Source organism: Amphiura filiformis, chromosome 14 (assembly GCF_039555335.1).
Source record: "Amphiura filiformis chromosome 14, Afil_fr2py, whole genome shotgun sequence".
Lineage (NCBI taxonomy): Eukaryota > Metazoa > Echinodermata > Ophiuroidea > Amphilepidida > Amphiuridae > Amphiura > Amphiura filiformis.
The window spans coordinates 49,868,631-49,881,996 of record NC_092641.1 but is presented as its reverse complement, the minus strand read 5'-3'; the positions used below and the strand labels follow the sequence as shown (position 1 = coordinate 49,881,996).

General features: G+C 38.4%; 1 protein-coding gene across 1 annotated transcript in view; it reads right to left on the bottom strand.

The window, feature by feature from the left end:
- LOC140169473 (uncharacterized) overlaps positions 1–12,894 on the bottom strand; it is a 37,061-nt gene extending 24,167 nt beyond the window's left edge. Inside the window, exons 1-3 of the mRNA XM_072192734.1 lie at positions 12,817–12,894; positions 7,310–7,408; positions 5,766–5,864 (exon numbers count right to left, since the gene is read on the bottom strand). Coding sequence (XP_072048835.1) covers positions 5,766–5,864; positions 7,310–7,408; positions 12,817–12,894 — 276 coding nt within the window. The remainder of the gene's footprint in view (positions 1–5,765; positions 5,865–7,309; positions 7,409–12,816) is intronic.
- Positions 12,895–13,366: the final 472 nt, after the last annotated feature.

The window sequence follows — 13,366 nt, the reverse complement described above, 5'->3', positions numbered from 1 at the left end:
AGTGTAGGCCTATTTGTGTTGTGCATTCGTGTGAGTTCGGGTAAAAGGTGATTTTGGCCTTGAGTCAAGTACGACTCGTAACAGTACCCTTAACCGAGTTGGTTAACCATCATGTTTGCAAACAGTATTATACTTATATCATTACTTTTCCGTGCTAATATAGATCGTCCTTATTAGTTCAGTGGTCGAGTTCTCGCCTGCGACCCGAGAGGTTCAGAGTTCGAGACTCGCTACTGCCATGCATTTTGTTATTTCCAACTATGTGGTTTTAAATCATATTAAGGGGGGTACTGCACTTTTGTGCCTATTTCTGCATTTTTTTCAAAAATTATAGCACATTGGTGACAAGTAAGATATGTATATTATAGGGGCAAGGACTACAACTACTGCACTGAAAATTCAGCAACTCAAGGCAAGTAGTTATTGATTTATTGATCAAATATTGGTTTTCCTCATTTTTGACTGTACCTCCACAACTGTTGTCTGTGCTGAAATAAAATTTCTATTGCAGTAGTTGTAGTCTTACTTGTCACCAATGCGCTATAATTTTTTTGGGGAAAAATGCAAAAATAGGCACAAAATTGGGCAGGGGTGTAGTACCCCCTTAAACTTAAAGAAATAAGGATTACATCAACAATGTTGTTTTTAATGTGATTTTCTTATCAATGTGTTTAAGCGTTCGAACAAGTAGGCTTAACTGTACTCTCCTATAAAGTAGATGTTTACCTTTTTTAAATTCAAATTGACATGTCTTTGTTTAATGAACATATCCTAAGATAAATGGTACATATTTTAAAATGTCATATATTAAATCTGGGGTATTTTATTATATGTATTTCTGGTTTTTTTATTATATATTTATTTGCCATGCCGCTTTACTGGGAAAAATCCGCAATATGAATGTTTCTTATGACCGATCCCTAAATATCGCTTGAATTGCAATGTCCATTATTTTACAATGGCGCTATAACATTAACATTATGTGGTGAAAATATGGGTTCAAATTCAATAGGGCTAATAACAAAAAGTTATGACAAAAAATGAAATTTATACGATTTTTTTCGACTTTGCATATACAATAATTATAGAAATATTGTGTTGGGACACGTGGTCAATTTTACTCCTTGTTTCCATACCCAGTCACGTAAATTTTGATGGACGTTTTTCAAATAATGTTCATGCGCGTATTTTTTTTTGGGGGGGGGGCTTTGTGGGCGCCAGCCCCCCCGGGGTAAAAGCAGGGGGCGACCAAAATGAAGGGGCGGCGGAAGAAGAAGGGCGGCAAAAACAGGGCGGCAAAAAGAATTAGTAAAATATAAAAAAAGGGCTTCAAACGACCGAGAAAAAATTGGGTAAACCTTTTCGGGCTTTTGATGAAGGGGCGGCAAAATTTAATTTTCTTCAGCCCCTCGGGGTTGGGGCGCCTACGGTACGCCACTGTGTAGCTTCAACCCTCCTGTAATCTATATCCCTCCCCTTACCCCACCCAGAGGATGATTTAAGGAAGCCCCATCATGCACTGTAAAAGTGTTATCACTAGAGTTTCAACTGCCACTTAAAATTCCAAATCCCATTGAACTCTGTGCAAAAGATGTTGTTTTAGAATTGCCCGTGTGTCATTATTACTTGGTCGATTTCAGATCTAAAGTGATGTATGCAAGAAGGATAATTCACACCTTCTGTAGATAACATAAAATGTGAAATCGACCAACTTTTTGAAGGTGTTTTTATTGTAAATATATCTGTCCAAATTCAAATTTAACCATGCACGTGTGTATGCAGTGGGCGGGCAGTGGTGTCATGTTCACTCACACAGCTGTGCTAACCGCAAGACTTGCTGGGAAGTGCTTAAATCATCCTCTGCCCCACCAATCAATGTTGCAGAGTCCAACACGGAGCCTGATGATAAGACCCCGATCAACATTGTTACGGGGGGAAGGGGGATCAATTTCAGTGCACGGTCCTAAACTGTCCCAAGACTAAATTCTATGATTGTAGCTCGGTTATCTACACTACAGTAAGCCAAAGAATTAAGGTACCAGTTGTGTTCACCCCTGTAATATATCCTAAATAAAGACACGTTTGTCAAAATTAAAACTACCTGTACTCTTTAGCTCTGATTTAAGGCCTTATTTGTTGAAATTGGTTGAGAATTAAAGAAACGGTGGTCTAAAACCTAATGAAGAAACGAAACTAAGTTGCACTTACGTGTTCTAATCAGTGAAAGCACGACGCTAGTTTTAACGTGCTAATCAATGGAAGCACGGCGCCAGTTCTCATGTTCGCGAACGCTTTGTGTACAAATCAATATAGGCATGCAATGGACCAAACTGCAACTTTTAAATTGGCATCTTCCTTGGGTTTTTGGATCGTCGTGTTTTTATTTCTAGAACAATTTCAACAAATGAGATCTTAAATCTGAGCTAAAGGATGCAGCTGTTGGCTGCTGGTTCCAATTATGACATATATGTCTTTGTTTAGGATATACAGGGCATGAACATAACTGGTATCTTATTTTTTGGGCTCACTGTAGTTTATAACTATAATATCATCCACAAATAAAACTAACATGTTTAATTGCATTCACATTGGCATTGTATTTCAATAGAATCTCACATGTTTGTTTGTTTATTTTATTTCTTCTTTAACCTGGGACACTATATCAGTTGAAAACACAATTGACCATCTGTTCTTCCTTGAAGCTTAGGTGTGGCCATAGCGAGCCGACATTTCGAGAGCAGTACATCCATACTGATGATAAAAGACCAATTAGTTAATTATTGCTGATTAAAAAGATATTTATAATCTTGCATCATAAATTCTAATGGTAGTACACGAAGGGAAGATAACAGATGGACTAAACGGCTTACAGAATGGCAACCAAGAACAGGGAAAAGATCTAGAGGAAGACAGAAGAGGAGGTGGCGTGATGACATTACTGCCTACATGGGACCTACATGGACAAGAAATGCAAGAGTGGAAGAATCACGAAGCGGGCTACGTCCAACAATGGTCGAACACAGCCTGGTGAGGTGAGGTGAGGTGAGGTAGTACTCAAGAACAAAGTTTACAACCGTCTGAGGTTGGTAAATTGTACTGGTATCTAAGTTTATGTAAATGTTTTATTTAGTAATGTGATTGGTGGTGTTAAGAGGAGACTGTCATTTAGAAGTTACGTCATAATCAGATATACACAACTATATATATATATATCTATATGCACGAATGGAAATACCCATCCGATCGTCTACCCAGGGTAAAGTTACCCAGGGTAACCTTACCCTGGGCAGACAATGTGATAGGGACTTTGATATAGAGTTACGATAGTAACTAGTACACCCTAGAGCTGTTATTATACATTTAATTCCCGTTAAATAAGGACATAGGGGAAGGCTTTTTACAGGCCTATTTGGCCTTCCAGCCTTCTCCTCCATAACATATCTTGTTAATTGTTGTAATTAAGTTATTTAACTAATTTTTGATGTATTTAGATAATCAAATTTTGTCTGATTTTACTGTATGTAATTATGTATTTATTTGATATGGAAATAAATGGAAATGATGAACATGTGTACAGTGTGCGCAGGCCTACATTTCATTCAAGTTTGTACATTTATAAATAACGAACATGTCAACTAGAACATCAATATTGGTCTCATACCGATATGCGGCGCTCATGTGCTATGATGGGACTGGGCATTCAAAGAACATACAGTATCATCATCATTGATGCATGCAGCGTGACACGCCCGTTGTTTGCAATGCCAGGGTCAAAGCATTAATGTTTTGTGTGTGAAACCCCCGACCAGCATGATCAGTTCATGAGTATGACATTATGCAGCGTTTCCAGTGTTTATACAGCACGGAACGTCCGTATCGTTTACATGGCCGTGGTACGTGTACCGGTAGTCCTAGTTGGTATTTACTAATCCATATTACCATGATAACACGTGTAAGTTCAGAATGAAGAGTGAGAAGAGATGGGTGCTTGGAATGTTATAAAGATAAAGAAACTAGAAAGATAAATAAAGAATAAAGTAAATATACCAGTACCGGGTAATAGAAAGTTGAATCATACATGTATACCTGTAACATTTTTGACAATATATATATTGAGCGCCGAAATTTCACATATCGAAATTTATCAACATGTAGCATTTCAACTCCCGGTTTGAACTATGTTCAATTATTCATCTTTCAAGTTCACTTAAATGTATGTGTACATCGGACTACCCCAGGTTGACCAGCACACTAAACTAACTACCTGAAGTTGACAATGTGTCTAAAACGGTCACCCTGGGTTGACACTGCAAAAGATGTATAATGTTCATAGGCGTATATTTGTTATAGACATTACACGTTGGCAAGAAGTCATACGTCATATACCCTGTCTGTGTTAGCATGGTTAGAAACAGCACACGGATATATCCAGATTTTTACAAAGTAATATAGAGTCTACCCAGGGTAAGGTTACCCTGGGTAACCTTACCCAGGGTAGACGATCGGATGGGTATTTCCATTCGTGCGTATAGCACATATCTATGACATACATGAATTTACACATTTTGTTTTATTTTATTTTATTTTATTTCTTATTTAACCTGGGGTGACCAATCAATGTACTGGCACTGTTCTCCCTTGATTCTCCTTTAATATCTATGCACAGTTGTTTAAACAACATGGCTTCCTAAACAGGGGCGGCGGAACGATTTTGAAAGTGGGGGCCAGTCAGGGTGATGTAAAAAAATCGAAAAAATGGCCGCAAAGCGACGCAGGGGGTGTTGGGGATATGCCCCCTCAGAAGTGAGAAACTTTTGCAAAATGAAGACCTAATTGAAACCATTTTATGGACTATTTTGGTACTATTATTGTGTATAAATTTGAGTTTGAAAAAGCCGAAAATTGGTGAAATGAAGCTATTAAAGCCATTCGTGGACAAGTTCTCACTATTATTAACTGTATGAATTATTACTGTAAATAAAAGTGTCGGGTGTCCAAAGCAGAAAAAAGAGGCGAAAACAAGGGGTGTCTGAGGGGGGATGCGCCCCCTCAGAAGTGAGAAACTTTTGCAAACTGAAGGCCCATGAAGCCATTTGGTGGACTATTCTGGCACTATTATTGTGAACAATTTTAGTTTGAAAAATCCGAAAATGGGTCGATCAAATGAAGGCCCAAATTGAAGCCATTCGTGGATAAGTTTTCACTATTATTGAATAAATTATTGCTTTTAGTGTTGGGTGTCCAAAGCAGAATCGAAAAGGGGAATTTGTTTATCCATAGGCCTACACACTGTGTATTAACACAGGGGAGTTGGAAATTTTTGCAAAATGAAGGTCCAATTGAAGCCATTTCGTGCATCATTTTTACACTTTCTTAAGCATGTTTTAAGGTTCTAGAATAGAAATTTGATTAAATATGTTCACCCAGACATGTTACACACAGCACACAATGGGTTAAAAGTGGGGGGGGGGGGCACTGCCCCCCTGGCCCCTCCGGTTCCGCCGTCTATGCTTCCTAATAACTTTTCAACTTATTTTTTATAAGTTATAATACAAGGAACTACCGAGGGCTTAAAATCGATCAGTCCCGTTGTTGATATGCGACTCCCGATTGGTTCAAATAGCGAGCACGCGTATCGCGTTCATGCACACGCACTGACCCGTGTGATATTGTGTCATATCACACGGGTAAGAACCAATGAGATTGCAACGTTCTCAAGTGTTTAAGAATATGTTGTAAAACTAAGATTCACGAATAAAACTAACCTTTTCAAGTGCATTAACATCGCCATTGTACTTCAATAGAATCTCACATGTACCAGTGTGGTCATTGCGAGCCGCCATGTGGAGAGCAGTCCATCCATTCTAATGATGGGAGAGAGGATTGGGAACCGTTACATTTAGTAATTAGTCATTGGTGATTGAAAAGACGGATTCATCTTGCATATCAATTCTAATAGTGATTCACAAGAACATAATGTATAGTTAGAGAATAAAGGTATTGTTTTACGCCAAAAATAATGATGTCGCCCGTGTTATATGAGACGATAGATGCACGACAGCGGCTAAAAACAATACCTCTATTCTCATTCTTAAAGGGCATTTCGTGATCCACAGCCTCATCCCCCCACTTTTCTCAAAAAAAGTTGAGATTTTTATATCACTGGAAACCTCCGGCTACATAATGTTTATGTACAAAATATTTCTTGCAGATTAATTCGTTTAGCAAAGATATCGTGAAATTTGATTTTCGTTCTGGTGCACCAGAACGAAATTACAACGCATTGTCTATGGAGCAGTGTAATACACATAATCATGCATAACTCGCGAACGCAAAATCGGAATCAACTCAAATTTTAGGAATAGGTTTTTTTCGTGGATATCTACTGAAAAATGTCATAAAAAGAGAATGCTAGTATCACGAAATACTCCTTTAAACACTTCAATTCAAATAAAAATATCATACAAATTTTAATCAAATTAAATCTACATTTTGCAAGGAATTACCTAGGGCTTAAAATCGATCAGTCTCGTTGTTGCTGTGCGCCTCCGATTGGTCCAAATAGCGAGTACCCGTATCGCGTTGACGCACACGCGCTGACCCGTGTGATATCGTGTCATATCACACGGGTAAAGCTGGGTAAGGACCAATAAGATTGCAGGAACGTTCTCAAGTGTTTAAGAATAGTTTGTAACAATAAAATCCACGAATAAACTAACCTGGTTAAGTGCATTCACATAGGCATTATACTTCAATAGAATCTCACATGTACAAGTGTGACCATACCGAGCCGCCAAGTGGAGAGCAGTCCAACCACCCTGATGATAGGAGAGATGAGAACCGCTACATTTCATGATTTAGTAATTAGTTTATAGATGAGTTGACCTATGATGTCACATGTTTACATTCAGACCGCCCTCTGTTGTTTAAAGTCAGGCAAAATAACATAGGAGTGTCTATGACAGACCACATAAATCTCTTTAAAACTCAATTTTTAAAAACCTTTGAAGTTTTGTGCGATATTATGAATATAGCTTGATGCATTTATAAACAAGATTGATAACATTTTTAGTATTATTTGCTTTGAAACCAAAGTTAATGAATAAAAATCAACTTCTTCCATGTAAACTATAGTGTTTTTGCCTGACAGTTTTGATCACAGACCAACAGAGGGCGTATCAAATGTAAACACATGTCACCTCATCTATAGTTATTGCTGAAAAGACAATTTATAATTTTGCATATCTGTAATAGTGATTCACAAGAACATATGTATATTAGTTTGTATACGATCCACGAATAAACTAACCTGTTTAAGTGCATTCACATTGGCATTGTACTGCAGTAGAATCTTACATGTACCACTGTGGTCATAGCGAGCCGCGAAGTGGAGAGCAGTCGAACCACCCTGATCATAGGAGAGATGAGAACCGTTTAATTTAGTAATTAGATACTGCTAATAGGTCTGTCACACTACGACGGACTGGATCAACGTACATCACCGAATACAAAAATATTTTATTCGGTGAAAAAATCACCAGTCCGGCAGAAGATTCGGTGGGATTTTGGGTCCGATTCACGTTCGTCTCTCTATGCGTTGTGGGCGCTAATAATCCTGCAGGCGTCTTATATTCGATCGTTCAACGTCCGACAAATGACCGGATTTGGGGGTCAACGTCCGACAAATGACCGGATTTGGGGGTCCGATTCCCGTTCGTCTCTCTATGCGTTGTGTCCGCTAATAATCCTGCAGGCGTTTTATATTCAATCGTTCAAATGACCGGCGAATCCGTCGCATGTGGCACCAACAGGGACGTCCACCCTATCAGAAAAGTGGGGGAAAAGAGGGTGTTTGAGAGGGTTTTTGACCCCTTAGAGGCAGTGACGTAGCAAGCACTTTTTCAGAGGGTGAACAAAGTGGGGAAAGACAACTTTTAAGGGGGAAAACTTTGACGAAAATGGTCAAATATTGGCTAATAAGTACAAAAGGGCTACAAATCTGATAAATCAGGGCAACCAGCGTCCGGGGGCAATAGAGGTGAGAACCTTTTGGACAATGAAGGCCCAATTGAAGCCATTTGTCATTTTTGGATCAATTTTAGCACTATTATTGGGTACTATTTTAGTTTGAAACAGCCGCAAATTGGTGAAACGAAAGCCTAATTGAAGCCATTGAAAAGTTTTCACCATTATTGTATAATATAAACAATTGTTTTAAAAATAACACGTGGATGTCCATAGCAGAAGCAAAAAGGAAGACTTGTCCATTTTTCAAAATGAAGGTCCAATGAAGCCATTTGCATGGGGACTGTAGGACCTATTTACATTATTAGGCCTAGGCCTATTGTGTAAAAATTTAGTTTTAAAAATGGAAAATTTTGAAAATTGTTTTTGGTGCATCATTTTTACACTATTATTGCCTTAAACAAAAAACAAAGAAGGCCCGAACTGAATTTGCAAAATTTAAAATGTCACACTGATCCACTGACACTTAGATATAAGACTTCAGACTCGTAATTTCAGGTAAAGCATGTATGGATTGATATGTTAAAGCCAGTAATAGACCTAAGTCCGTCTTAAAGACTGACTTTGGTGGCAAAATGTCACGGGCCCTACATATCGACGGGCCGGCAGTAATTTTCACAGGCTTTTGGGCCAAGGAACCACATTTAATCACAGGCCTATACTTTTTCTCTTCTCTTCTCTCTTCAATTTTTCTCACTTTTTTTTCTTTTTTTCTCTCCTTTCCCCCTTTTTTCTACTTGTCAGTCACTAAAGTACTGGGTGGAATATGATATTGCGTCACACACCATTCAAGAAGTCCCCCCCCCATAGGCCTACATCCGGCACAAGCGCCTGCGAAACCTTGCAAACACCTGCGGTATATAAACGAAAGAATAACTAGTGGCAAATGGTGGTCATAGACCACAAACCTAGCTGGGGCATGTTGGTGTTGTGGAGGTATCTGAACTCTGCAAAATGTTCCAAACATATTCCACTTGTCATGACGTTTGTTGACGCAGAGTTTGAGTCCCGTACTCCTTACAGATGTCCAGAAAATGCAATTTTAAAATTTGACCCCAGATGACCTTTGACCTGACCCCTGCAAAATGTTGAAAATGTTCATCAAGTCTGTTGTCTCTGAGTTTGAGCCCCGTACCCCTTACAGATGTCCAGAAAAGCTATTCTAAGATTTGACCTCTACATGACCTTTGACCTGACCCCTGCAAAATGTTCCCCTGGTCATGAGATTTGTTGTTACTGAATTTGAGCCCCATACCCCTTACAGGTATCCAGAAAGTGAAATTCTAAGATGTGACCCCAGATAACCCTTGACCTGACCCCGGCAAAATGTTCCCCAGATCATTAAGTTTGTTGTCAACAGGTTTGAGCCCAGTACTCCTCACAGATGTACAGGAAATGCATTTCTTAAATTTGACCTCTGCAAAATGTTCCCCTGGCCATGAGATTTGTTGTTACCAAGTTTGAGCCCCATACCCCTTACAGATGTCCAGATAATACAATTGTAAGATTTTGCCCCCTTAATGACCTTTGACCCCAATTCTATATGCAAGTTATAAGCGTGTGGTATAGCCGATGCATATATGCAAATGACATCATTGTACTGTATAATATGTGGCAGAAAAAGCATTTTGAAGATATTTGGTTAAATACAGGAAATGCCCCTTTAATGACCTTTGACCCCAATTCTGTTTAGACACTATGGGCACTGGATATAGCCAATACATATGTGCAAGTTACGTAATTGTAAGGTGTAACATGTAGGAGTAGAAGCATTTTGAATTTATTGCCAGAAAGAAAGAAAGAAAAAGTTTGACCTCTGCATGACCTTTGACCTGACCCCCGCAAAATGTTCTCCTGGTCATGAGATTTATTGTAACCGAGTTTGAGCCCCATACCCCTTACAGATGTCCAGATAATGCAATTGTAAGACTTTACCCCCTTAATGACCTTTGACCCCAATTCTGTGTACAAGTTATAGGCGTGTGGTATAGCCGATGCATATATGCAAATTACTTAGTACGTCATTGTGCTATTTAATATGTGGCAGAAGAAGCATTTTGAGTTAAATATTTGGTTAAATACCAGAAATGCCCCTTTAATGATCTTTGACCCCAATTCTGTTTAGACCCTATGGGCACTGGACATAGTCGATACATATGTGCAAATTACGTAATTGTAGGGTGTATTTTAATTGAAATTTATTGCCAGAAAGAAGAAGAAGAAAGATCGGATAGCAAAACAGTACCTAGCTCGGGGGGTTGAAAACCCCCCAGCTAGGTAACGAACAAACCCAGGGTATATATACAGAACAGTACGAACACACATCGGACAACTTCCGAACATGTGTATTCGGCACACTCCGTTTCAAGTTTTGTGCATGCACAAAACTTGAAACGTATTGTCGACGGACTAAACAAACATCACCTAACACGAAACGCATTTGGCGGATAATAGCAGGACATATGAAGAACATAAAACGAACATTGACGAACACTAACGGATTTGCTAAAATACCATCCGTTTCTTATACGGAAGACCGATCCGGTGTAGTGTGACACTAACACGGTCTGGGTCAACGTACATCACCGAATGCATAAATATGCTATCCGGTGGTGAAGGCCTCACAGGAACGTATTTGCAACGAACACGGGCCGAGTGCAACGAACAAAGAACGAACATGAACGAAAGAAGAGCGGACAAACTCCGGCAATATGCAGCACTATACGAACACACATCGGATAAATACCGAACATGTGTATTCGGTACACTCCCTTTCAAGTTTTGTGCATGCACAAAACTTGCCGACGGACTTAACGAACATCACCTAACCCGAAACGCATTTGGCGGATGATAGCAGGACATAAAAAGAACATAAAACGATCATTGACGAACAACAACGGATTTACTAAAATACCATCCGTTTCTTGTACGGAAGACCTATTCGGTGTAGTGTGACAGGCGCATAATAAAAAGACGATTCATAAACTTGCAAGAGCATATAGCTAGGTTATCCAAACTAGTTTGTAACAATAAGATCCAACACAATCAAACTAACCTGTTCAAGTGCATTCACATTGGCATTGTACTTCAATATAATCTCACATGTACTAGTGTGGCCCTCGTCAGCTGCCAAGTGGAGAACAGTCCAAAATTCCAGTTGATCCCAGTTGAACTGGTTTCTTTGAAAACCAGTTCAAACAGTTCAACTGGTTATTTCAACTGGCCGAAGAATTTCCGTCACGGAAAATGGGCACCTCCAACTGTGATGGGAACTCAACTGGGAGTGATGAAAAATTGACACTTCCAGTTGAATCCAGTTCAACTGGTCCAACTGGGATTGGAACTCAACTTTGAACAACTCCGGATGGACCAGTTACCTGTTAATTGGTCATTATGGGATTAATTGTGTTTATACCAGATCAATTGGCAATTGAGATGGAACCAGTTCAACTGGGATCAATTGGAATTCCTAATTACTAGTTTGTTTGTTTTGTGTTTTTTTTTCTTCAAAGTCGTATTTAGTTCTCCAACTGGAATTTTCATGGATGGTTTAATTTCAACTGGACAACTTAGCTTCCACATTATACATTAGTATGTATTATTAGCATTCATATATATATATGCTTCTTTTTTCGACTATATAAATTCTGTGGTGTCACATTTGGTAAATCTGATATAATATTTCTGCGATGTTTTCTAAATTTTTGAAATTAATGTATTTGATTTACAAGTATGTATTATTTCTCTTTATGTGAGATTATATATATATAATATTGTAGTAGTTGAAATTGTAAGGATCACCCCGGGGATCACCCCACCTAATTTAAATCGTAACTGGGAATATATGAAACACAGTTAAACATAAATTGCTTCCCGGTTCAACCAAGTTGGACCTAGTACATCCCAGTTTTTCAACTGGAATTTGGAACTAGGTTTGAAAGTCGCAAGTGGAAAACAAATGGTCGTAACTAGGATTCAAAACCATTTGAAACAAGGATCCGTCACTGGTTTGAGTTGGTAACTGGTGTCTTGTTGAAATTGGTTTACAAATCCACAAGTGCAGATTGGGATTCAAAACATATCTGTGAAATCTGCTTTGTGGTGAATTTTAAAATAGGTTTAAAAATCCAACTGGAATGTTTCAAATAACAACTTGTATTAACTTGGATTAAAACCGGGATTCAAAACGACTTGAAGCACAACTGATTTAAATGGTAACTGGTGTATTTTGAACTCCAACTGGAAAGTACAACTGGTCTTAACTAAGATTCAAAACCAGATGAAATACAATTGCTGATTTGAAGTTGGTTACTGGTGCATTTTTGAACTAGGTTTATAAATCCAACTGGAAAATACAACTGGTATTAACTAGGATTCAAAACCAGTTGGCTTGCAGTTTGCAACTGGTGTATTTTTGAACTAAGTTTATAAATTCAACTGGTAAGTACAACTGGTGTCAACTAGGATTCAAAACCAGTTGGCAACAAAGTTGAATGACAACTGGTGTTTTAACTGGGTTCAACTAGGATTTTTTTTAATGGGGCCTAGTTGGAAACTTAGTTCAATTCAGTTGAACATAGTTAAACAGGGAGCTCAACACAGTTGATAATTTCAACTGGTCTTAACTGGAATTTTTTGATATAGGAGATCATATGCGAACCGTTACATTTAGTAAATAGTTAGTCATTGCTGATTGAAAAGACTATTCATAATCTTGCTTATCAATTCTAATAGTGATTCACATGAACATAACTAAACTATCAATACTAGTTTGTAAAAATAAGATCCAACCTTTTCAACAGCATTCACATCACTGTCGTATTTCAATAGAATCTCACATGTACCACTGTGATCATTGTCAGCCGCCATGTGGAGAGCAGTCCTTCCATCCTGATAATAGCAGCGATAAGAACCGTTACATTTAGTAATTTGTTTATAGTTATTGCTGATTGAAGAGACAATTTATAAAGACTTTATAATTTGCATATCAGTAATAATGATTCACAAGAACATATGTTATCCATATACGATACACAATAAAACTAACCTGTTCAAGTGCGTTCACATTGGCATTATACTTCAATAAAATCTCACATGTACCAGTGTGGCCCTCGTCAGCTGCTATGTGGAGAGCAGTCCACCCATCCTGATGATAGGAGAGATGAGAACCGTTACATTAGTAATTAGTTGTTAGTCATTGCTGATTGAAAAGACGATTCATAATCTTACATTAGGCCAAAAAAAAAGGTTTGTCTCAAATTGATGGGGGCCCCAAGAAAATGGGGGTCATTATGTGTGGGAACACTAAAAATTGGATGTCATTACCGTGAAAAATAACTCA